At 40.6% G+C, this 26537-nt stretch overlaps 1 protein-coding gene across 10 annotated transcripts in view; it reads left to right on the top strand.

The window, feature by feature from the left end:
- Tmem164 (transmembrane protein 164) overlaps positions 1–26537 on the top strand; it is a 165317-nt gene that overhangs the window by 116630 nt on the left and 22150 nt on the right. For all 10 annotated transcript variants that reach the window (XM_078034401.1, XM_078034400.1, XM_078034393.1 and 7 more), the window contains one exon: positions 13730–13808. In XM_078034401.1, coding sequence (XP_077890527.1) covers positions 13730–13808 — 79 coding nt within the window. The remainder of the gene's footprint in view (positions 1–13729; positions 13809–26537) is intronic.

Genomic DNA, 26537 nt, shown 5'->3' with positions numbered 1-26537 from the left:
TTGCAGATCCAGCGCGCTGGGGCTCCATGCTCACTCAAGAAGGGAGAGCGGCCAAGAGCCCGGAGCAGGGGTTAAGCAGTGCTTAAGTACACTTTTTGGGGAGGACGGGGGCTTTGCATACATCAGAGCAAATCATCATGAGGCTCGGGAAAATCGAACAACAACTCTCAAACATGATTAGTACATTCATTGGCGGGAACAGGTCGGGCAGGGGTGATAGGTCAGTCCTAAAGCGGGGGTATACATTCAAACTGATTGATTTAGGCCCTGAGGTGCCTACATGCTGAGCTGCACTGGGCCCAAGTTGTTAAGCAACTAAGTGGTCAGGGGGGATTCCTACACATATCTAATGGGCAGTCCCGGGAATTGTCTTAACAGCTACAGGAATTTCAGGATTTGAGTGTAGCTTAGAAACTTAACAATACCTGGTCCTTTACATTTTAACTTTAGTTTCTTTTATCCTTTCAGATTAATAAATGCACACATTCATTTGTTGCAAAAATCTAGCTGTAAAAGGGTATGAATTCCAACATTAATGTTTCCTCTTCCCTTTTTCAATCTCTTGCCAATCCTCTTCCTCTCCCCAGTTTTGGCAAATCACACCTCAGTTCTTTTCCTATGCATCTACGTTCATCTGAAAGTATGCAAACGAAATCCTTTTTCTCTTACAAAGAGAATTGTGCTTTATACAGTATAGAGTTGTTCTCTTTTACCCAGAAATGGTAGTATCTCCTTTTGAAAAATAGAGTCAAGTGGTTTATCTTCTATGCTGTGTCTTATTTTTTGGTACTGGGAATAGAACCCAAGGGCACTGAGTCATTTTTATTTTTTATTTTGAGATAAGGTCTCGCTAAGTTGCTGAGGCTGGCTTTGAACTTGACATCCTCTTGCCTCAGCCTCCCTAGCCGCTGGGATTACAGGTGTATGCCACCATGCTCAGCTAGAGTGTTTTTTGATGACTCTCCCACTGCAGAACAATCAGGACACTTTATTATTTTTTTGTTCACAAATAATGCTGCAGTGAACATTTTGTTCTAATGAAAATTCCTAGAAGTGAAATTGTTAAGTTAAAGTGAATGAGCATTCACAAATGTTGATAAGTACTGGCAAATTGTTCTCCAATAATTATGTACCTTGTTTTTATTGCCATGTAGTATATGTTAAGGTTTTGTCATAATTAGTTCATATAGATTGTGCCATTTAAATTTGAAATGTTCCCAACTGCCGAAGTCTGGCTTGGCACAAATCAGGAGCCACTGGTCAAAAAGAAACTAACTTTATTTTTAGAACTACAAACGCCAAACAAAACAGCTCCAGGGAAAAACCCTCAGAGCCCAACTGCCACCACCGGCTTCCACACGCCTCTCTCCCCCACACCAGCCTTTTCCTCCCACAATCCTCCTCCTCTTGAGGCCGATTGGCTGGGTTGCGTGGGCAGAGCCAAAGAAGTCACCCAATGAGCAGCTCCGTGGAGGAGCCAATCAGCTAGATGTTGCTGGGGCAGCTGTGAGCCAATCATCAGCTGGCAGTCTGAAGGGCAGGGAAACAGCCCAATGAACATCACCGCAGAGGAGCCAATCAGCTAGATGTTGCTGGGGCAGTCTGAAGCTTGCTGGCAGCTGGAAGTTTGCTGGGGCCCCTTTGGCTGTGGCTCTCAACATCTCCCCCTCTCTGTTTAAACAACAAGCATGTGGCTTATGGACCGTGCCTGCCTTAGGTTGTCCAATACATATGGTCCTTACCCGTCTTCGGATGAGCTGACCTCAGGGCGTCAGCCTCCTGTCTTAGGTTGGTACCATTGTAATTGGATCTTACCCGTCATTGACTACCGGTCCAGTACAGCCACACCTGTGGAGGGGTCTCAGCGGGGGGGGGGTGAGGTTCTTTGCCTCACCTCTGTTGACCCCCAAATTTTAGCTGAATGATCATGACAAGCAGAAGGGAGGAAGATATACCAAGTCAATTGACGGCTCCTTTTGGGAAAATTGTACCACCGATGATATCATCAGCAAAAATATCCCAACACTACACAAGTCGCTGCACCAACAGATAGTTCACAATGCATACAAGTGACACATAGTTCTGTAAGCAGTTCAGTGTAAGTTCTGTAAGCAGTTCAGTGATGGCTATTGCAGAAACTGTAGATTAGTTTTATCTTTGTCTTCACCGGCACAGGGATGAAGATAGGAATTCTGGCAATAATGACTAAAGAAAAAATTAGGTAACATTCCAGAAGACACTAAAAGAAAACAATTTTCTTAACAATTTATATTATCTTCATCGGCACTGGGATGAAGATAGAAATTCTGGCAATAATGGCTAAAGAAAAAATTAGGTAACATTCCAGAAGACACTAAAAGAAAACAATTTTCTTAACAATTTATATTATCTTCATCGGCACTGGGATGAAGATAGAAATTCTGGCAATAATGGCTAAAGAAAAAATTAGGTAACATTCCAGAAGGCACTAAAAGAAAACAATTTTCTTAAAAGAAAACAATTTTCTTAACAATTTACATTATAGTGAAGAGAATTATTAAATATAATGAAAACGAAAGGTGAGAGTAAACAAACAGAACCTCCTTTTTTGTTTACATATTAAAACAATTCTTAACAGTTATTTACCCAATTTAAATTAAACCATTTAAATCACGTGAATAAAAAAAAAAATATTTGGATCCATCTTTTCATGAGCGCTCATCATATATGATATATAGAAATACGTACATTGGACATACGTACATTCAAACATATAACACAAAACACAAGTGTGCACACATAATATAATACATACAACACATAACACAATAGTAAAGGCCTTATAACTTTTTACAGGTAAAATCTCTATTGCAATGTTTAAAAACTCTATAGTCAAAAAAAAAATAGAACTGATCAGCAAAACATTAACCTAGGTCTGTATGAGCTCAAAAAAATAAAATAGAACTTCATGATATGGGAAAGGGCAATAATAAAATAGATATTGAAAAAAGCATCCTGGTTCTGTCGCAGATGTAAGGATAGCCAAATTGGAGTTTTGGATATCAGCTATTATGGATTTGAGCTAAATCATCTTCTTTTTGGTCTGTAGAAATCGCTTTAGTTAATCTCTCTGGAATCCAAATCGGCTGCTGTTCTCTCTGTGGAAACACAAAAACAGACCCCCGACTCCAGACAATCACTGGGTCAGGATTTTAGTTAATCTCTCCGGAATCCAAATCAGCTGCTGTTCTCCCTGTGGAAACACACAAACAGGCCCCCGACTCCAGACAATCACTGGGTCAGAACCTTGGTTAATCTCTCTGGAATCCAAATCGGCTGCTGTTCTGGGTCAGAACCTTGGTTAATCTCTCTGGAATCCAAATCGGCTGCTGTTCTTCCTGTGGAAACACACAAACAGACCCCCGATTCCAGACAATTACTGGGTCAGGACCTTTCCATTGTCCTGTTAGAATATCTTTCCAAAGTACCTTGGGCTTATGTACATTTTTTGGACACATATGCCTTTCTGCAGCACTAAGTCCTGATGAATCCAAATTTAAAAAGTTTAGAGTAAAAAGGGTTATTTTAAGTTTATCTTTGGGGAATATATACCCCTTCCCAATATTGGGAAGGGGTATATATTCCCCAAAGATAAACTTAAAATAACCCTTTTTACTCTAAACTTTCTTCCTCTGTCTCACTATCTCGAAAGACCTTCTCTTTCACTTGAATCTTTTCCTCTTTCTGACTAACTTGAGAGACTTCCTCTTCTACTTGAATCAATATGTCTTCTTCTTCCTCTACCTCTGTCTGAACTGAAGGCTTTGGACTAAGCAAACTAGATACCAACGTCCACAATGACAATGTGCCAACTGGCAGAGTCCCTGGGTTGTTCTTTTCTATTCTTTTTAAATCTTCACCATGATGGTTCCATTGTGATATATCTAACAGCTCCTCCTTAAAAAGCCATGGGCTATATTCTTGTATTACATCAACGTATGCCCTGACTGCTCTTGATTTTACTGGGAAGCTTCCTTCCTCTAACAATTTACTTAACACTCTTTCGGTTTGTTTTTTACTAATTGCTGATCCCGTATTTCTACTATAATACAACCCAACAAGATGACGCCAAACAAAACCGAGACAGAATCCAATAAAAAGGGAACCACACAAAATCATTATAACAGCCTTTCTATCCTCCTGACATATGCATCCGTCCTTTCTCCCTATCTGTTCCTCAAACGCAAATAGTTTTTCCTCAGATGTGAGTGGTTTTTCTTCCCTCTTACTCATCTCCAGGGACAGGAAAGTTAAAACAAAAACGAAGCAAAACAAAAGAGGAGACTTAGAATGGCTCCCCATCCTCTCGCCCTGCCCTCAGGGGCGAGCAGTTTACTTACCCTCAGTTGCTCCCCGTGCGAGCCACCAAATGCCGAAGTCTGGCTTGGCACAAATCAGGAGCCACTGGTCAAAAAGAAACTAACTTTATTTTTAGAACTACAAACGCCAAACAAAACAGCTCCAGGGAAAAACCCTCAGAGCCCAACTGCCACCACCGGCTTCCACACGCCTCTCTCCCCCACACCAGCCTTTTCCTCCCACAATCCTCCTCCTCTTGAGGCCGATTGGCTGGGTTGCGTGGGCAGAGCCAAAGAAGTCACCCAATGAGCAGCTCCGTGGAGGAGCCAATCAGCTAGATGTTGCTGGGGCAGCTGTGAGCCAATCATCAGCTGGCAGTCTGAAGGGCAGGGAAACAGCCCAATGAACATCACCGCAGAGGAGCCAATCAGCTAGATGTTGCTGGGGCAGTCTGAAGCTTGCTGGCAGCTGGAAGTTTGCTGGGGCCCCTTTGGCTGTGGCTCTCAACACCCAACATTTTATTATACAAATATTCAAACATACTAAAAAGTGGAAATATTAGAATGCACAACTATATAACCTCCAGATGGATTAAAAATTGTTAAATGTCTTTTCACATTCTTTTACTAAGCAGATCTCTGTTAAGTTTCCTAAATTATTGCAGTGAAAGCTATAGATACGTTAAAAGTTTAGTTCTACCTACTTCAGCCTATAGTTCCTAAAAATAAGGACATTCTTTTGTGTAAACCATATTATTCTCACCCTTTAGGAAAAAAATCAATGAATTATGTTTTATCATCTATTTTATTTATATTCAGATTTCCTCAATTGTCCCCAAAACTTTTTTATGTACCTTTTTCCCCCCTAAATCACGATCTGATTAAGTTTCAAGTGTTGCTTTGACTGTCTAGTTTCCCTTTCCTTCTTCATTCACGATATTGAAGGGTTTTTGCTTTTTTTTAAACTGGGGATTGAACCCAGAGGTGCTTGACCACTGAGGCACATCCCCAGCCCTGTTTTGTGTTTTATTTAGAGACAGGGTCTCACTGAGCTACCTAGGGCCTTGTTAAGTTGCTGAGGATAGCTTTGAACTTGCAATCCTCTTACCTTAGCCTCCTGAGTCCTTGGGATCATAGACATGCACCACCACATCCAGGATATTGAAGTTTTGGTGAATTATTTGTATAGTTGTTTTGAAGAATGCCCCACATTCTGTATTAGCCAGAATATTTCCTGTTGGTACTGTGTTGTTTTTAATGGTGACATGGTATTCTGTTCTATGAATGTATGGGGGTTTATTTAAGTAGTCCTATAGTGATGGTCATTTAGGTTGTGGGTATTCCTTTTGTGGATCCTCTAAGATTTACTCCCAGGGAGTTTGTGGCCCTAAGAGACCACAGTTTAAGAATGTGGTTAGTTAATGAAGATAAACTGTTCCAAAGCCAAACTTTATTGGAATGAACAACAACAAGAACAGTTAAAACCATGGGTTGTATTCTTTCTCCTCTAAGGGAAATGGACTGTATTTTTTGACTCCCTGACTGTAGTCTGGGGCTAAGCTGAGACCAGTGTCCTCTCTATGCAACTCTATACCCTCACTTATCATTAGCCATGGACACTTCTGGTAATGGCAAGTCTCCTGGGGTATATGATGAGAGCTCCCTCGACTTATACCATGAACCCCTCCTGCATACAGATGATCTCACCTCAGCCTATCCTTCCCTCCTTATCTCCAGGGAGCCCAAGGCTAACCCTTCCATTTGTGTTTCAGGTTCCGTCCCCTCTTGCCTTCTAATGACATCCTGCTTCTCTTGCTTCTTCACTCTCTCCCCATCTACTTGCTCTTTCCCTCAGTCTATAAATTATGTTCAAATTTCTCCTGTTCTTTTTTTCTCTTTTTGATACTAGGGATTTAACCCAGGGCAATTAACTACTGAGCCACATCCCCAGCTCTTTCTTACTTTTTTTATTTTGAGACACAGTCTCTCTAAGTTGCTGAGGCTGACTTTGAACTTGTGATCCTCCTGCCTCAGCCTCCCAAGCCACTGGGATTATAGGCATGCACCACCGTGCCCAGCATATTTCTCCGATCTTAACAATTATTTCTCTGTATCGTCACTACTTTTTAATTATGACTTCTTTATCTCTCTACCCACTTCCTCCTCAAAAGACTATAGAAGACCAGGGTCTGAAAAGTGGAGTGCATAAGGTGTTCTATTAGCATATTTGAAGAAAATATCAGCATTTCCAAACCTCATCCTTTTAAACTGACATGTTTATATTTTCTGATGTACATCAGTATGTGTCTGTTTTGTAACATACAGTTATATATGTGTTTCATTTGCCTCACTTTCATCTCTTATCCTTGCTAGCTTTGTTGCCATCCAGGCCCACATTTCCACTGATTTATGAGCATCTGTGCCAGGCTGTCCTAGAAGCACCACAAATTCAGCATGGTCCCAGCATCTTTTCTTGTACCTCACCTTCTCCAGTCTGTGTCTTTGACTGTAGGTCCCAAGTTAGGAAGAAACCCCAACATCCTAACAATCACCTAAGCCATCATCATGAGAATCATCTTTTGGTCTTTACCTTTCTTTTTCTGTATAACTCTCTATCCATTCCGTTCACTACTCCTGGTGATTCAGCTTCCTGAACTTCTTCCAAATCTACCCATTCTCTCTTTTCTCACTTCCTCTGCCATAGGCTTTATTTAAACATTCTCATCACTAGTTTCTAACTGGTCTCCCTGCCTCTAGTAATATCCCCTGTAGCCATTTACCATTGGGAGCTCTCTGCAACTACACACTATATGCATGCCTTTTCTTTGCTTTGAAACAAAACTAGAACCCAAGCCAACACTTCATCTAAAGAGTTCTCATAATCTTTTGCTGTACTGATATTAATTTCTTATCTATTGGTCTTCTCAATTGCACTGTGGAGTCTTACAGGGCAGCTCTTATGGGAGCTATGAAGCTATCATACAAGATGTCTTCATCATTACCACATTGCAAGAGTAACCATGTTACCTACCACCTACTAGTGCCTCAGTAAGTGTTCCTTGGTTATTTGATGAGAATGAGGATAGGACCATCCTAAGTGAGAAGTATTGATGTTTCTTTGAGAAGCAAAGAAGATTCCAGTGAAAAATCCTGCCCTAGAGATGGGTCAAAAAATGGACTGGAAGCCTAAGTACCTGTCAGATATACAGATTTGTGACTTAGGGCTTGTGGGGCAGGCCCAAGTGCCACCATCTCTTGCTTAGAAGCTCTTTTTCTCCCTGGTACAGGGAATTGAATCCAGGGGTGCTCTACTACTGAGATACATCCCCAGTCCTTTTTACTTTTATTTTGAGAAAAAGTCTTTATTAAATTGTCCAGGTTGGTCTCAAACTTGTGATCCTCTTGCCTCACTGTTCCAAATTGCTGGAATCACAGGTGTGTGCCACCAATCTGAGCCATACTGGAGGCTCTTGCTAGGGCAGAATGATGAAATAAAACTCCAACTTTAGGCCCAGAGAGACCTGGTATTAAGTCTTGCTGACTGGGATTGAAATTCCAGCTTTACTAGTTACTGGCAGAATTAATGTGAAAGGAGAGGATAATGATTGTAACAACTAATGTTTATTGAGTCCATTATATGTCAGCACTGGACCAAGAACTCTATATGCATTATCTCACCTAATTTTACCAGAAACTGATGAGGTATATACTATTATCATCCCCATTTTACAGATGAGCAAACTGATACTCAGCAAGATTAAGTGATTTGCCAAAAGTTACATAGCAAGTAAATGAAGCTAGAATTTCAATCTTAGCAGCCTGACTCTATGCTGGACAGATTTATTTGTGAGTTAGAACTAAGAATTTGGATAAGATTACCTAAAAGAGAAGAGAGCCAAAGAATTAGTTCTGGGGCTTTGTAATATTTAGAGATGAGGGACATAAAGAAGATTAAGCAAAGGAGTTTGAGAATGAAAGCCTTTGAAATAGGGAAAGAATAAAGGAAAAGATCTGTGCTATGTAGTAGCCTAGTACTGGAAGTGTTTTAAAGGTGAAGGAATCATCAACTCTATCAAATGCTGCTTAGTTAATTGAGAAAAATGAGGCTTGGAAACTGATCATGACTGGCATATCCAGTTATGCAGGTTGTTAACTGCATACAAAGGTGATTGGGCCCCAGATCTCTCTGACACACTGGAATGATTTGAGTCTTGGCAGTAAAAAGGCACCTACTTATAGTTCATGCAAAGACACCACATGTGTGCGTTGCCCGTTGGAATTAGCCAAATGGAACTTGTAGGTAACCTCACCAAAACAATTTGGGTAAAATTATGGGAGTGAAAATTTGGAAGAATTTGGGTAGAAGAATATTTCAGAGGAGAGCTACCAAGGGTTCTGAGTTAGACACAAGTCTTTTGAGGAGATTTCCTCTAAAGTATGAAGGGAAGCAGAGAACTGGAGGTAGTAGCTGTGGCAGAAAGTAGGGTCAAGAGTTTTTGTTTCTTTAGATGGAAGATAGCATTCTTTAGCCAGCAGCATAGGGCTTCCTACATAGAGGCAGGGGAACAGGCAGCTGTGAGCATGGATGCAGGGAGGTAGGAACCCATGTCCTACAACCCTCCCCCATCACCCTGTGAAATAGGCAAGGATGGGAAAGGTTAGAAGCAAATGGGAGAAGGTGTGAAATAGTTGCTTAGGAGAAAGGAGAATGAATAGCCTTAAAACATAGTTGGATTATAGGGCAACATTAGGAGTCTGCTCAAAGTTTGCTGTGGTGAATTTAAAGAGTTAACAGTGTGGATTTATTCATATTTTTCTCCAGTCATGCTTGCTTGCAGACATATAGAGATGTAAAGGAAGACAGTAGGTTTAACCAGGAATGCAGTTTGGCAAGGCAAGCAAGGAAAAGGGAGAGAGAATGTCAGGAGAGTTCGTAAATGTACAGAATGAAGTGCTGCAGGACCTTAAACTTGGTGCTGGATGAATATAGAAATGGGGACATGAGGTTGTTGGGGGAGGCAGTCAAGAGGCTGCAGGATCAACAGACTTGAGGTCCTGGTGAAGTTGAAAAAGTATCAGCTGGGGTATGAGGAGGAGGAGTTGGACAGTGGAGAGTAAGGTGCATTACAGAGGAGTCACAGGTATTAATGACAGGTGTGACTAAGGGAACAGGGGTGAGGCAACATGAGGAGAGGAGATCTTGGGTTGAGTGAAAGGAAATGCAAGGAGAAGCCAGGGCATTACTAAATATTGAAAACACAGGGATTTTGAACAGGGACTGTTAGGAAAGCAGTGACTGGGAGGCAAGAGACAAAATCTTTGAGGACTGTGGAGGGGGCCATATGTGACTTCAACAGGAAGGAGTGGTGGGTACTGTAGTTTCATTTCAGAGGAGTGGTTAACAAAAAGGCAAAGAAAATTTAGAAGCTACAGTGAGAAGCAGAGAGGTGCCCTCCTGGTCAAGTAGCAGAGGGAGGTATTAGAGAAAAAACACTCACTACTCGAGGGCTATTGGGATAATAGTGTCTTAGAGCGGGGCTAAGTTTTTGGTGAAGCAAAATGGTAAATAGGCTATTCACAGAAAAGTTTGAGGTATAGGAAATTTTGCTAGCGAGAGCTAGGAGCTCAAGAAAATAGAAGGATTTCAAGTACTGGAAGAGGGGGTGGATGATAGGACAGACTAGGATATGTACAGAGCCATACAGGGATTTGAGTTCAGGTGTTGGGGAGGGTAACCTGGGAATCTTGGGCTACTTTTGGTGGCTGAAATAAACAGGATGTAGGACAGTGAGATTGGTAGTCTTCATGGCAGAGGATGTTGGTGCATGTCACTGTCCAGTCCAGGTTGGGAGGTGGGAACAAGCAGGGTGGGGATCTTGCCACAGACAGGGTCCATGTATCTGATGTTTCAGGCAGTCTGACTCCAGAGGCCTGGTTAAGTTTACCACTCTGTAATTTCAGTTCTAAAAAACATGTTGACTTGGATATGAAAAAGAAGTTAATGGTCTGTATAGCTTAAAATATTTTTTATTTCTTTTGACTTTGAATTGCATCCATGTCAGATGTAGCCTTGGGATTCCTCCAGCTGAAAAAGAATCAGGCTGTGGACATTTAGAGTTCTTAAGTAGAAGATCTTTAGGCTAGAAATGAATTAACTGAATTAAATGAAATTCTTCTGAAGAAAGTGTGGCATTTCACAAATGGGGAAAAGAAGGTTGGGGAGACTCTTTGAGAAAGTTCCTGGAACTCAGCCTACACTCAGTATCTACTACTCTGTGCCCTTTGCCCTCATCCTCCATGTCTAATGCTTCTTTGAGGGGCATTCTTTGACTTCTCTATGCCTTACTTTCCTCATCTGTAAAATGTGGATGATCATTGTCCCCACTCCACAAGAAAGTATATATAAATGTAGTTAGCACAGTACATGGTACATAATATAAGTACTTAATTAGCTATTAAATGTCAAGGGATTGGTTTTCCAGCTCCCTTTTGTCTCTTCTCTTTCAGATCCTTCCTTTTTCCCCTTCCTCTTTCCCCACACTACTTCTTTTACTATTTTCTCTTTCCAGACCCTAGCCCTGGTTGCCAGTGCCACTTGTACTGAGTTAAACACACTTTGTGCTTCCTGCTCCCAAGGTAGGGATCTCTTGGAATAGGAGTGAGGCACTAGTTTTGTGACAGCATTATAACTTCCATTTTACTGATACCAAAGCCAGGGCAGAAAGGTTGTATGACTTGTCCTAGGCCACAGGACTGATAAGTACCACAACCAAGTCTAGAACACAAATTTGACAGACTCCAAAGTCCTTGCTTAGAATTAGAAGCACAGCACTTAACTGTGTCCCTGGACATACAGGTGGGCGCTTTGCTTTCTAGGGGGCTTTAAGGGAAAGACAGGAAGGCAACCATTTTTAGTTCAGATGAGTAATTGGCCACTGGAATTGGAGATGTCAGTAGGGGGACTGCTTGACAGTGTGCTGGGACTATAGGCCACAGGCCCTTGGTATGGTTCTCTTCTGCTGCAGTGGGACAGCAACCTGACTTCAAGCCTATTTCAGGGAGAGGTCAGGGTTCTGGTTTATAGCCAGAGAGTTGAGCCTTCCTAAGACTTTTTCCTCCTTGACTATTTTCTGGGTGATCTCAGCAAAGAGTCAATTAACCTTTTTGTACCTTATGCTCCTTATGTGTCCAATACAGAGAGACCGAGTAGCTCATGAATGTGAACACATTTGAAGCAGTGTACATGTATGAATGTATAACAATAATCTACAATGTATAATCATAATTCACCAATAAAAATATGGAAAAAAGAAAAGTATATGACCATACTCACATAAAATAGTAGGGTCATCCTGACCACATTGAAGGCCAAATATGGGCCTTTTAGGCCTCCAGACCTACCATGTGCTAGTAATGCCCAATTTCAGATCCCATAACCCATTCCAGCATCTTCCACAGAGACACTTGGAACCTTATCTCCATTTCTGGGTTTTTATATTCACCTCTGTGAACATAAAGTAATAGTTTAGCATCATCTAGGTCTCTGGAGATTCTCCTTTGATATGGATTATCAAGAGCTAGAGCCACTGTTCGTGCCCAGGGTCTACAGTTGTCCTAGCTCCCATTCTGGGAGCTTTGCCATCTGCTGCAGTCTGGCTGGGCACAAAATCACGAGCCACTCACACCTTGTAGATTCAAACAGCAATTCTTTATTCCCGAACTGTCACCAGCACTCTACATGCATGTTCTAGGGAAAATCTACTACCTCCACCGGGCTCTGCATCCCAAAATACTCTCTGAATCCCCTGAGAACTCAATGGGAACTCTAGGAGCAGGCGCCTGGAGGCAGCAGGATACACCTTAAACCTGGAACCGCCCTAAACCCAGATCGCCCTAAACCCTAAACCCCGATTAGCCCTAAATCCGGATCCGCCCTGGTCCTTGAGCAAGGTCATCTTTCATGCAATGTCACTGCAAATGACCTGGGTCCAAGGCAAGCCCATTTCCACAATGGGGAGTCCTCCCTCTAAGCAACATGGGGTAGGCTGACAAGGAAATTGCCATGCGTCATTCTTACTTAGCTATGACTCTCAGCAGCCATCTTTTGGTTTTAGCCCTTGGCACACAGTAGACTTGGGCTCCTGTGCCTGGGGGGCCCATAACTGCCTTCTCTCATTAGCACAATTCTTGATTATGTGCTTGCTCTGTAGGGAACAGGGAGGCAGCTGACACCTTCCCTTGGGTGTCCTTGTCTCTCTGAGCTGCCCTTGAGATCAGTGTTTATCCATTTGCACATGCATGCACATGTTAGTATGCCCTATAGGTAAGGCCTCTTGCCAGCTGCTGAAGTTCTTTTTCTCCACCAAATTAAGTTAGCCACCCACCTGTTTCCATTTTCTGCCTATTGCCAAGCTCAACAGCAAGACCCCCATGCCAGGTTGAAACTATACTCGACTTTGGTGATCCATAGCTTCCATTTTGAGGGGGATTGGGAAAAGGGTGAACAAGTGGATATGTTATATGTCAAGAAAGAAGGGAAGTTCTTTTGGCTTACTATGCCAGAATTGGCCCTGCTGGCTGGTCTTCAGTCAAAAATAGGGCTGGGGTTGTGGTTCAGTGGTAGAGCACTTGTCTAGCACATGTGAGGCACTGGGTTCAATCCTCTGCACCATATGAAAAATAAAAAAAAAATGAAGGTATTGTGTTCATCTACAACTAAAAAATAATAAAAATGATAGGTCAAGCCCTGACTGACACCCAAGTATCCTATGTGGAAACTTGTTATTTTTGGATCTAGACTTGACCAGATTTAGTAATCACTTTTTTTTTCAATTTGGAAAATGAGGATAATAAATCCTCCTTCATATGTTCTACATGTCAAATAGTTCTACATGTCAAATAGTTTACCATCTACTTGCCAGGAGTAGGAAATGACATAAGGTTGTGTTTCTCTAAGTATATTCTGCAGAATCCTAAGTGTTCTATTTTTTAAGTCACTTCCTAAATACATTTAAGAAACTTTGGAGAAAAAAATATTGAGTAGGATTCTTAACTGTAGAGTCCACTCAAATCCTTAATGTACCAATGCCATGCATGATGACTCTCCAAGGGAATATGTTATATGCAACCTTTATTAAATTTTTAACCAAACTTTTATTTAGTGAAGTATTTTTTCAAGTATCATCTCAGTAAAATACACCTTGGAAGATTCTGTTCTAGGTCAGGAGTATATTCATCTTTTTTCTTTTTAATTGTGAAAAAAAGAGGTGAATTGATGAAATGCCTGGGTCTGCTAAAATGTGGATTCTGAAGAGCAAGGGTGTTCAAGTTCAGAATCTCCTGAAATAAGTGCTTCCTTCTCTGAAATGCCCCTCTCCATCTTGTCTTCATAGCTTCCCTTTGAATTGGAGATTTACTACATTCAGCATGTCATGCTCTACGTGGTGCCCATCTACCTGCTTTGGAAAGGAGGTAAGGCCAGCACATAACATCCCTATGTCACCCCACACCTTGCCTCTCCCTCTGTTTGGATTTGGAGGAGTCAGCTATTTCTTGGGGGTCTACCAGCATCTTGAGCTGCTGCTTGGCTGGGTTTCTTCAGCATGTTTAATGGTAGACACTGGGGACTGGGGAGTTGGGCATGGATGAGGCCTGCAAAGCATCTGGAGGCTTTTCAGAAACATCTTTTGTGGGTTGAGCATGGCACTGCTAACTGCCTGTCATAGGGCCTAGGCTTTGGGCTCTTGGCAGTGGCCTTGGATTTGCATGGTGTCCCCTACACTTTGTCCCTTTCTTGTGCTTGTGTCTGCCCCCTGCCTCAGTGTCAAGTATAGCAAGGACAAAATGGAGCACTTGGACCTTTATGTTCTTGCTCATTGCATTCATCCTCTCAGAACCCAAGAAGATACTGAAAGAGATTAGGCCTCAAGGGCCTGGGGGATTATGGCACTGAGGGAAGAGGCAGGTGAACTAACAGAATCCTTCATGTAATTCTTCATGTAAAACCATTGCAAACTTTTCATTTGGTCAAGAGAAGGAGTCTGCCCACCTGGTAGAGACAGTCTTGTAGAAAAGAACCTGATCTATTTATGTTCACATTGCCCCTTAAATGCTCCCTTCTCTCTTAGCATTCTTCCCTTCCTGAAAGGCCCTATAACTGGGAGACATTGTCTTTTAGTCTTAGTGACTAGTCTCTCTATCTTGATTGCTGGGACTTTTCTGGAAGAGCCACCCTCCATACCTCAGCCCAGGCAGCAAGAATTTTATTTCTATTGCACTAAAAATGGCATGAGGCCATTTGGGCCCTTCACTTCACTGGAGGGTGGTCTGGAAGTTCTTCTGGATTCTCTTGCTTGTTGGTAGTCAAGAAATTGGTCACCTATCCCCTGGTTCCTATCAATTAGGCCTCCTTTCTATGTATTTGTCTAAATCTTCTTTGAGGCTGCTTTTACACTGTGTAGCCACTTGGGGTCTCACACTGCCAAAGAACACTTTCATTTAGTTACATTTAGTTAGCTTTAAGGGAGGTCTGAAGTTGTGTTATTAGTCAGTTCTGTCCTCTGTTACACAGGCAACGAACTCCAGATAATAGACAAGTCTCAGAGATAAACTGATTTTGAGTGGAACCAGGACACCAGACCCTATCCTCATTGTTCCTGGCTTCTGATTTGTGTGGTAGGAATTATACCCAAATCCTTATGGCTATTAGTTAAACCTCTTTTTACTCTGAGGGAAACATAAAAAATTGTCAGCTGAACTAGACTGGTTGACATGGAAAATACCAAGTAGCCATCCCACCTCCCTCCAAAAAAAACAATCGGGAAGCTATGCCCTCTAGACTGGGCTGACTCTTCTGTAACTTTCTGTTGGTTCTGGTGCTATGCTATTTGAGGGAACTGAGCTGAGGAAGTACAGATTCTGAATCATAATTCCAATTTACTTCCTACTTCTAATGACTATCCCCCACCCTGCCCCCAATACCTGGCCCTGAGAAGAAGCTGTAGCAACAGGAATAATAAGCACAAAAAATATCAGTGACTAATATTTTTGAGACATTGCCCAGGTTGACCTTAAACTCAGGATCCTCTGGTCTCAACCTCCTGACTACCTGGAATTACAGGTGGACACCCCCATGCCTGGATCAGTGACTACTTTTAATTGAGTGCTTGTTGGGTACCAAGATACATGTGACAGTTATGTTTTGTGTATTTTCCTGTCACAAACAGCTGGTTGAAGAGTCTGCCTTCTGTGAAGGAGAAAATCAAGGCCTAGAAACATTAAGCACTTTGCCCATAGCCATAAACAATGGAGCCAGGATAATAGTTCATTCTCAGAGATAAACTATTTCAAAGCCCAGCCTAAATTCCTTCCCAGACCAGGGGTGTTTCTCATACAATATGAAGTCTGAAAGGCTAAATTTCTCAGTCCTAACCACATCAGGCTGGGAGTCTCCCCTATCTCTTGCCCTGATTCACTGAATACAAATTTTTTGAACATTTACTATGTGCCAGGCATTTTTAGTAGGAAATCACAGATAATCAGAGAGAGATGGTCTTTGCAGAAGGAGCCCCTGTCTATTAGGGAAGGTATTCAATTGTCATACAGTCCAATAAGCACTGCAGAGGGTAGTGTGGGAGCAGGATCATTTCCAAAGCCTAGTTCACCTTCCCTTTTTCTTCACCATTTTTTGGGGGTACTGGGGATTGAATTCAGAGGCACTTGACCACTGAGCCACATCCCCAGCCCTATTTTGTATTTTATTTAGAGACAGGGTCTCACTGAGTTGCTTATTGCCTTGCTTTTGCTGAGGCTGGCTTTGAAGTCACCATCCTTCTGCTTCAGCCTCCTGATCCACTGGGATTACAGGCATGGGCCACCACACCTGGCCCTCTTCACCATTTGGGGGAATATAATTGTGTCATCTTACAGCATTTCCTGTTGGTAGCCTAAGTCCCTAACTGGTGAGGCAAGAAATAGTAGGGCTATGATGGGAGACATGATACACTGTTTTACTGCTGATACCTCTTTGACATCCTAGCTCAGTGAGGATTTGGCTTGCAGGACAGGTGTAATGATCTTTGACTCCAGGTCCTAGGTGGGAGCATCCAACACCCTCTAGAACTTGATGGGCCATATCACCTATTTGGCTGCCCTAGAGCAATATTAAGGATTTATCACCTTTCCCAGCTCTTTGCTACCATCTGCTGTTCACTAAGAAATGATGAACATGGAGAGAAAAATCTGAATTTTTTCTAGGGCTGGCTCTACCTTTAGTTCCAAGCTTGGACTCAAGGCCTTAAGGAGGGGGAATGGAACTGGAGTGAGGGGTGGGGAGATTATTTCCTTATAAACCAATAAAGCTGAAACTTTGAGGCTTCTTTTCTGTAGAAGACTATCAGAATTTTCCAGAAATAAATGGTTTGGGCGTTTTTATCCTTAGGATGGTAAGACAGCTTTCCTATACATGCCTCACATTGTAGGAGCCCTATTTTTCTGAAAGGCAAAGTCCTCCTTGAGCATAAAATGTCTGTCCCTGTGATATGGGGTGGGGATGGGTAGTGCTGAGTGGGGATTCCATCCCTCCCTCATTCCCATGTTGTTAGGCACCACCATAGTGCACGTGACTTTTCTCATCCACACTGTTTTTTTCTTCCTCTTTTCCCTGTACCCTTTCCTGACATCTCTTTGCTTTTGGCTCTCTGGAACTATATTTAATTTTTTCCCTCTGTTTTGTTAAAGTGTTTATTTTTTTTTAATTTTCTTATTGGATATTGACAGATTATAATTGTATACACATATAGAGTGTTCAGTGACACCACAACATATACAATGTAGAGTGATTGAATCAGCTCATTAACAAACTATATTTCTTAGAACCCCCCTTCATTTCTATCAGTAGCTCTCCACAAAATCAGAGTCCTTCATATTTTTCTCTGGACATTTCCTCTCATGGAGGCTGCTTTTTCTACCCTGCCTCCCATCCTGCCCAGCTCCTCCTTGTCTCTTCTAGATCATTATCTCTCTTTTTCTTTATGAGAAAATGCTTTCTCTTTTACCATTGTCTCTTTATTTCGCCAGCACTACCACCTATCCTCTTTGTCACTTCATTCACATTCCCAGAAGTCTGTGGCCTGTGATTCTCAATATTTCCATTACAGGGATAACCAGCAGGCTGAGAGACTTCTATTAAAGACCTCCGATCCTACCCCTAGCTTCTCAATGTTTGGGCTTCTAAATTGCAGTGACTTTGATAATGTTTTCTCTTCTGCCACCTGGGCTTCATTTACCCCTAAGAGTTCTCTTTCTGAACTCAAACTTACTTTTTTAATATTTATTTTTTAGTTTTAGGTGAACACAATATCTTTATTTTGCATTTATGTGGTGCTGAGGATCAAATCCAGTGCCTCATGCATGGTAGGTGAGCCACAACCCTACCACTGCTGGGACCCTTTCTTTGACTCAAATCTCTACTTCTTTCAGCTTCTTTTCTTCCCAATAAGCTTGTACCTCTATGACTTTCCCCTCACTATTCTTGAAAAATGTCTTACCTTCTTGTCCCTTCCATCTGGGACCAATGTCCAATCCCTTTCCAGTGTGCTCACTGTTATCCTACTAGAAAAAATCTCTCAAGCATTCTGATTAGTATCACTAAAATTTCATGGTTCTTATTATAAGTATGCTTTCAACTTATTTTGCCTTTGGTCAGTTCCTCCATACATTGCCCTCAGAAGTCATGTGTAAACTTTCCATCTTTTCCAAGCTTCCTGTACACTATATTCAAATTTTCTGTCCTTTCTATTCATACATACACACACACACACACACACACACACACACACACACACACACACACACACACACACCTCTGACTGAGATGTAGAGCTTTTCAGGTGGGAATTTCCTCAATACTTTACTTCCATAAGCTTCTTTACTTGTGTCTGCTCATTATGTTTTTAAGAGATTTACCTTAAAAACTGGATAAACATTTAAGGGAGAATATGGACTATTCCAGTGAATAGACATTTTGGGGATAAAGTAAGAACTGCACACTCAGGGAGAATACCAGCCATCATAAAGGTGCAAAGGAGAACATAGCCATCTTGAAAGCAAGAAACTTTTGGGGTAAAGCAAGGAATATATATTCAAGGGAGATTGCAGGCTATCTCCAGAGGGAGAGACAGCCTCCCATGTCCATCCTTATGTTCTTCTCTCCATCCTGGAAAAAGTGATGTTCTTCCTGTCTTTCACTGACCATACCCTTGTGTGGTTACTTCCCATCCCACCCACCTCCTCTGGAACCTCATTTTATCATTTGTTTTCTGGGATTTTCAACACTTCTTTTACTACTTTTTGAAAAATAAAGTTTCTCTAGTCTTTCTCAAAATAACACAGACAGTATTTCCCAAACTTCAGCTATTTGAGCACAATGTATTCTCCATGTGAAAAAAAGAAAAAAAAATATATAAAATCACTATATATGTAATATATACACTTGAATTTATTAATTTTTCAAAATAAAATGTCCTTAAGAGAAACTTTATTATATTCATGGAGACATGGCTTTGATTTACTATTTTAATATATTTTAGATATGTAGCTATTAAAAATAAAGTGTTTATCTGTTCACTACTTTAAATCACCTCATCAACATTTGGTAACTATGGAAGACACTGGTGTCTGCAATTGATGAGCCCACTTTCTGTTACTTTTTGTTCTTCAGAACATTGCATTTTGGCCCCTGCTCCCCAGCCAGGGTCGTCACAGAAATAACATCCATCTGACCAAACCTAGTGACTATTCTTTATCCAACTGAACTGCTATGTTGAACATTATTGATTAATTCTTTTGGAGATATTTTGCTTTTAGACCTTCCAAAGTCCCTCTTTCTTTTAGCCTGCTTACCTCAATGACCAGTGATCATGCTTTCCCAAGTCCCCTTTACAAGTTCTTTTTCTATACTTCTCTGAAATGCTCCTCTCCCTGGAGTTTTGTTCTAGGCTTACCTTTCCCTTGAGTCCTCTAGCATGATCTTGTGTGCTTTTGTGGTTTAACTGTCGGTCTGTATTGTGATAGTTCTTTATCGTGATGACCACTATGTCAGTATCTACAGCCGTGACTTAGCAGATTTAGGTTCATTTAGTCTCCTCAGCATCTCCACCTGAATACACCAAGTACATGTCACACTCAACCTGTCTATGCCAGCTTATTACCTTCCCCACCAGCCCTTCCCTACCAAGTGGCACCACCCGGTCACCCTAGCTGTAGTCTGGGAATCATCTCTGCCCCCTGTGCACATTTGTTCATTCATCTAGACTTTATTGACAAATGCCTTCTTTTGCCATACTCAGCACTGGCCACCAGAGGTCTGTCATGAGCAAAAGTCAGACACCACCTTATCCCTCATATAATCTTAAGCTAACTGGGGAAAATCATAGGAATTAATTACCAGAATGCACAGTTACAATAAGATGAGTACTTTGAAAGTAAGGAACATGCTTTTATGACAGCTTGGAATAAAATAAGCTGAATTTACTAATCTGGGGCCTTGGGGGAGAGTTACCTGAGGAAGTGATATTTAAACAGAGATCCAAAGGTTGAGAGGGAATTTACTAGGCAAACATAGAATTAGGGGAGGTGAACCTTGATATATAAGTGGACAAACTGGCATGTGCAATAGCACTGTGGCAAGTGGGACATCAAGACAGAGGGTGAGATGTGAGGGGCAGGGAGGGTCAGATATGAATGTCATTGTGAACCAGGTCAGAGGTTTGGTTTTGATTCTAAAAGCTATGGGAAGCCAGTGAAAGTTTTAAGAAGGGCCATGAATTTACCTTATTGTACTAATTGATTCTTTTCTTTCTTTACTTTTTTTTTTTTGGTGCTGGAGCTTTAACATAGGGGTGCTTTACCACTGAGCCACATCCCCTGCCCCTCTGGTTTTTTTTTTGTTGTTGTTGTTGTTGTTGTTTTTTTTTTTTTTGAGATAGGGTGTCACTAAGTGGCTTGGGGCCTTGCTAAGTTGCTGAGACTGGTGTTGAACTTGCAATCTTCCCAACTCAGCCTCCTGAATCACCATGCCTGACCTAGTTGATTCTTCTCTTGCAAATTCAATTTCATTTATAAATTTTAGTTCAGAACTAAAATACACAAAGCAATACTGTGAAACATGTCCTTCTGACCCTTTCTTCCCCGGATCCACAGAGTCTCTCCCACAACTTTACAGTTAAGCACCATTTTTGTTTTTGCATATCCTCCTAGAGTTTCCTTTTGTATACAAAATCGACCCCAAATCCACATGTTCTATATCTGTGGATTCAGTTGATCTCAGATTGAAATTATTTTTTTTTAAATTACATCTATATTAGCTGAGGTTGTAGCTCAGTGGCAAAGCACTTGCCCAGCATGTGTGAGGCACTGGGTTCGATCCTTAGCACCACATAAAAATAAACCAATAAAATAAAGGTATTCTGTCCATCTACAATGACAATTTTTTTAAAAAATTACATCTTTACCATACATGTACAGATAATTTTTCTTGGCATTATTCCCTAAATGATATAGTATAACAACCACTTGCATAGTATTAGTTATTATAAATAACCTAGAGAGGATTTAAATTATACAGGAGGTCTTGCATAGGTTATATGCAAAACACTGCCATTTTATGTCATAGACTTGATCGTCACTGATTTTGGTATCCATGTGCGTTCCTAGAACCAATCCCCTAAGATACTAGGGGACAATTGTGTAAGTAAAATTTTTAAAATATTTTACTTAACCTCCTTCTTAAAAAAAATTCAAAAATAGCATATGTACAGCCATCCTGCTGCTGCTTCTGTTGTTACTTCCATGGGAAGTTTCCTCTGTCTTTTTCACAGCAGTGTAGTATTCTATTATGTGGATGCCAGAATATACCATAATAAAATACTGAAGCTTTCTAAAACACAGGCACATGCCTGATATTATTTCAAACTCTTCACCTTCATTAACGTATTAATTCCCACAACAACCCTGGTAGGTAGGTGTTTCTGCTGTCTTCCTTTTGCACATGAGAAACTGACGCTTATCCAATGGCAGATCCAGGGTTTGAACTCCGAAATATGGCTCTAGGATTCTATCTTGAAATCATAATATGAGGCTACAACACTGTAGCATAATTTATTGATTGATGTACATTTAGATTGTTTACATCTTTTGCTAATATAACGAACACTGCATTGTAGGACCTTGGACCTAGGTCATTTGCATCTGTGCAAATATATCATTTAGGAAAATCTCTAAGTGCATCAAAGAGTATAGGCATCCATATGCTGGATGGATATATCCAAATTTCTAAGTGTTATAATAGTTTAAATGCTCTTTTTGTAATGTACAAGTGTGCTTTTTTTTAATACAACCTCACTAAAAGAGGATATTCCCAAACTTTTGTTTTATTTTCCATTGAATGGTTTATACAAATGGTATATCAGTTCAGTTCTATTCTGAACTTATTTTGAGTGAATTTTTTTTTTTGTACTGGGAATTGAACCCAGGGACACTTAACCACTGAGCTACATCCCCAGCCTTTTAAAAATATTTTATTTAAAGATAGAGTCTCACTAAGTTGTTTACGGCCTTGGTACATTGCTAAGGCTGGCTTTGAACTTATGATCCTCCTGCCTCAGTCACCCCAGCCACTGGAATTAGAGGCATGTGCTATCATGCCTGGCTCTTTTTATGTTTACAGTATGTACATATTTATTGATTGATTAATGGCCCTGGGGATTGATTTTATTTTTATGGTTTTTGACTTTTGAGTCATGGTTAACTATCCCTTCCCTATTCCAAAGTTATAAGAAAGTCACATAGCAATCTTATCTGTGGGAGATATTTTCTAAGACCCCTCAGTAGTCACTTATTGTGTTTTTTCCTTTGCATACGTATCTATGGTAAAGTTTTAATTTATAAATTAGCTACCACAAGAGATAATTAATAGCTAATAATAGAATAATTATAACAATATCCTATACTAAAAATTCTGTGACTGTGGCTTCTTTTCTCAAAATATCATTTTACTGTACTCATCCTTTTTCTGTTTGTGATCATGAGAGATGATTTGATGGTTAGCTGATAACATGAAGTTAGGTGAATGATACAGGTATTGTGACATGGCATTGGACTACTACTCTGTAATGGTTAGTTTGACACAAGCAATGTGATAACAGGACAGTCAGTCTGATAACTGAAATTGCTACTAGATGACTAAAGGGTAGGTAGAATATACAGCATGGATATGTTGGACAAAGGGATGATTCATGTCCTGGGCAGGATAGCATGAGATTTCATTATAGTATTCAGAATATTGCACAATTTACAACATATAAATTGTTTACTTACTTATACTTTTAAATTGTTTATTTCTGGATTTTTTCATTTAATATTTCAGACTAGGTCATTGAAACGATTAAAAGAGAAACAGTGAATGGTGGGGGTCTACTTTGTCCCATATTTTCTTCTGGCATATTTATAATTTCTTTTTTTTAACCTTTTAATATTTTACCCACTTGTAATTCATCCTGTTACATAGTGTGAGATAAAGATCCAACTTTATTTCTGGATATCTTCCTGTTTGTCCCAACACTGTTTATTGAATACTCTAGTATAGATTTGCTTGTGGAAAAGGTCCTACTGTCTGTTCTATGAGAAATCACCAAGTCTTCCTTTTACTTCCTCAGTGTCTCTCAAACTAGGCCTTTTCCTGCTGTTTCTAGGGCCACTACCATTGTGCAGGCCTTGGTTGTCATCTCTTCCCTCAATTATAGCATTGGCTGCCTGTGGTCTCTCAGATTCCATCCTGCATCCTCTACCCTCCTTAAAGTCCCATCCTTGTAGCTTCCAAAGCTATTTCTGTAGGATCACAGCACTTCCGTGTTTGGAAACTCTCAAAGCTCCTGCCTTGTGCAGTCAGTCCCCAATGCACTAAACATGCTGTGTGATTTGTCCTCTGACCCCTTCTCCAACCTCGCCTCTTTATACTCTTTCCTTGTAATCTTCACTTTGATAATACCCAAATCCTTGAGATTTCCTGAGCTTAAAGTACAATTTTCATAGCCCTTTCCCAGCCATGGCCTGGGAAGTGTTCATTTCTCAAAACTCATCTTAGCAGTCCCTTTCTCTCAGAAGCCTTCTGAGAAACTATTCTGCTCTAGCCCCTTGCAGCTGCTTCTGTCCCTTCTGCTGTTGTCCTTCTCACACTGCAGAGAATTGTCTCTTTGCGTGCTGGTCTCCTTGAGGATAGGAAATTTTCTTTGTCCTTGTTCTATAGGGGCTGAATGAATGAGTGAAGCTTCCTCTGCTTAGGGATGTGTTCATGCACTGTATATCTATCCTATTACATATCTTGCAACCTAACATTTTTTTTTTGTCTAAATTCTGTGCACTAGGCATTGGATGAATGTTTTACTGCAAAACCTTGATCTCATTTAATCCCCACATGTCTAGTAGCGTTATAGGAGTACATCACCTGGGGCTCATGACCTTGAATGAGAAAGAGAAAATCACATCTTCTCTGCATTAACTCTAACTGAAAGATAGTATTTCCTTCAATTATGAATGTTGACAACACACCATAGTTACATCAGCAGCACCTAGCATGTTGAAAATGTAAATCACAGATATTTTCCTTTTATACATAGTTACTGCAGCTAATCTTGAAAAATAATTCACATTCATCATTGCTTCAAAATTTAGAAATATATTTTTTTAAAAGAGATTTTGATAACTATATTACTTTTTCCCCAATTAGTACTGGGGATTGAACTTAGGGGCACTTAGCTACTGAGCCACATCCCCAGCCCTTTTAAATATTTTTTCTTTTTTAAAAATATTTATTTATTTATTTGTTTGTTTGTTTGTTTGTTTATTTATTTATTTATTTATTTATTTATTTATTTTGTAGTTTTCAGCGGACACAACATCTTTGTTTGTATGTGGTGCTGAGGTAATTTTCCTTTAGGCTCCAAGACCCCCTTTTCCTTGTTCTACTGTTTCTCTGACACTTTCTCCTCAAACTCCTTTGCCCTACCTACCCCATAGAGTCTGGTGGATAGAGCTACTGCAGGCTGGAGGGACACCACAGGTACTTCAAAAGTAACATGTCTACAGTCAGACTTCTTATTTTCATACTTCTTCTCCCAGCTTGTTCTTCTTCCGTCTCCTCCATTTCCTATGTTGACTAGTGGCTTCCCTCTCCATGTAGTGCCAAAGCCAAAAGCGTAGACAGCACTCAAGACCCCTTCCTCTGCTTCATCCCCTCCAGTGATCAGGCCAGAGGTACTGATGATTCACTTTCTCAAAATTGCTGGCAAATTCCTTTCCATCACCACACCCTTGTCTTAGGACAGATTTTCAGTCCTTATTAACTGGGTTACTTTGTCTTCTCACTCATCTCCCTGCCACTGATGGCCCCAAGCCTCCCATGCAGTCTGTCAATCATACTGTTGAAAGAATGACTTTTGTTGTTTTTGGTACCAGGGATTGAACCCAGGAGTACTTAAGCACTGAGCCATATCACAAGCCTTTTTTACTTTTTTTTTTTAAATTTTGAGGCTTAGGACCTTACTGCGTTGTAGATGAACAGACAGTATATTTATTTTTTATGTAGTGCTGAGGATCGAACCCAGTGCCTCATACATGCAAGGCAAGCACTTTACCACTGAGCTACAGCCCCAGCCCCCAAGAACACATTTTCTTAATGTGTTCTTTGTCCTTTGGCCTTGAATGTATGAACTGCCAGAGCTGGATTGTTTGTGCTTCGCCACTAGGTGGCAGTATTCACATCTTTTTAATTTTTTCAGGAGAGGAAGATAGACAAGATGGGATGTTTATTATTATTTCAATTAAATCAATGAACATCGATTAAATTAATAGTGATTATTATAACTGAGATGCTGTGAAATTGAGGGGGACTAGTGAAGTCTATGAGGCCTTTAGGATTTTGGCCTGGATACCTGGGTGGGGATAGAATGCCACTAACAGAGAGGACACAGAAAAAAGGTATGTATTTTTTTTCTGAAGTTCAGAATTTTTAAATTATTTTTTATTTATGTATGACAGCAGAATGCATTACAATTCTTATTCCTACTATGTGAAGTATATGTATAAAAAGGTATGTATTTTAGGGAGTGTCTTAGTTGGCTTGGGCTGCTATAACAAAAACTCATAAATGAGATAGCTTAGAAACAACAGAAATTTATTTTTCACAATTTTGAAGGCTGGGAAGTCCAATGTCAAGACACTAGAACATTTATTGAGTAGTGAAAGCTTGTTCTTCATAGATGGTACCTTCTCACTGTATCCTTACATGTGCAAAGGACAGATAGGTTTCCTTGAACCTCTTTTATTAGGATGCTAATTCAACTTATTTGGATTCCACCATCATGACCTGATCAACTCCTAAAAACCCACCTTCTATGCTGTCACATTGGCAGTTTTGGAAAACACAAGCATTCAGTCTGTAGCAGGGTAGGGGATGACTTTACTTGACTTCGAGGAACTTCTGGGATATTCAGGTTGAGATGTGCAGGAGACAGCAGGATGGAATATTCTAGAGCTGCTCAGGGGACTATGTACTAGAGGCCAACTTTGGCATCATCAATATGAAAGTAGCAGATGTAAGCCTTAGGGTCCATGAGGTAACCATTGGGTGGAGAGGAAATAGGACTTAGAAAAAGTCTTGGATAAAGCAATCTGCAATGAGTAGAAAAGAATGTGAGGATATTGCAGGAATGTCCAGAGTAATAAAAGGAGAATCTTGTTGTCCTGGAAGCTTAAGCAGTAGAAATTTTCACCCAAGCCATGTGGGATCTGAGAAGTGTTATCAAACCTTTGAAGAAGTGGGAATGTAAAAATAGAGAAGTTAAGGATGTTAAGAATGAGGGCGTATGTATATTCCAGAACCAATGGAAAGGGTCTTCTCCTCCTTTCTCCCTGTCCCCCTTTCTCCTTTTCCTTTAATTTCCTTTCTTCTCTGCCCCACGTTTGGGCATCTTCAGATGCTAAGATTTAGGCCAGTAGCAAGAAGGAACTTCAAAGATACCAGGGAGAAAGGGAAGGGGATAAATTATAAGGTGGTGACAAATGCCAAGAAGGAAAGGGGTTTGGTGGTAAATGGAGAAGGATAATGACAAGAGGAGTAAATGATGTGGGAAATGGGAGATAATT

Source organism: Ictidomys tridecemlineatus, chromosome X, assembly GCF_052094955.1.
Source record: "Ictidomys tridecemlineatus isolate mIctTri1 chromosome X, mIctTri1.hap1, whole genome shotgun sequence".
In the NCBI taxonomy this organism is placed as follows: Eukaryota; Metazoa; Chordata; class Mammalia; order Rodentia; family Sciuridae; genus Ictidomys; species Ictidomys tridecemlineatus.
Note: the sequence above shows the minus strand (reverse complement) of the source record. Positions and strands in the feature narration are given on the sequence as shown.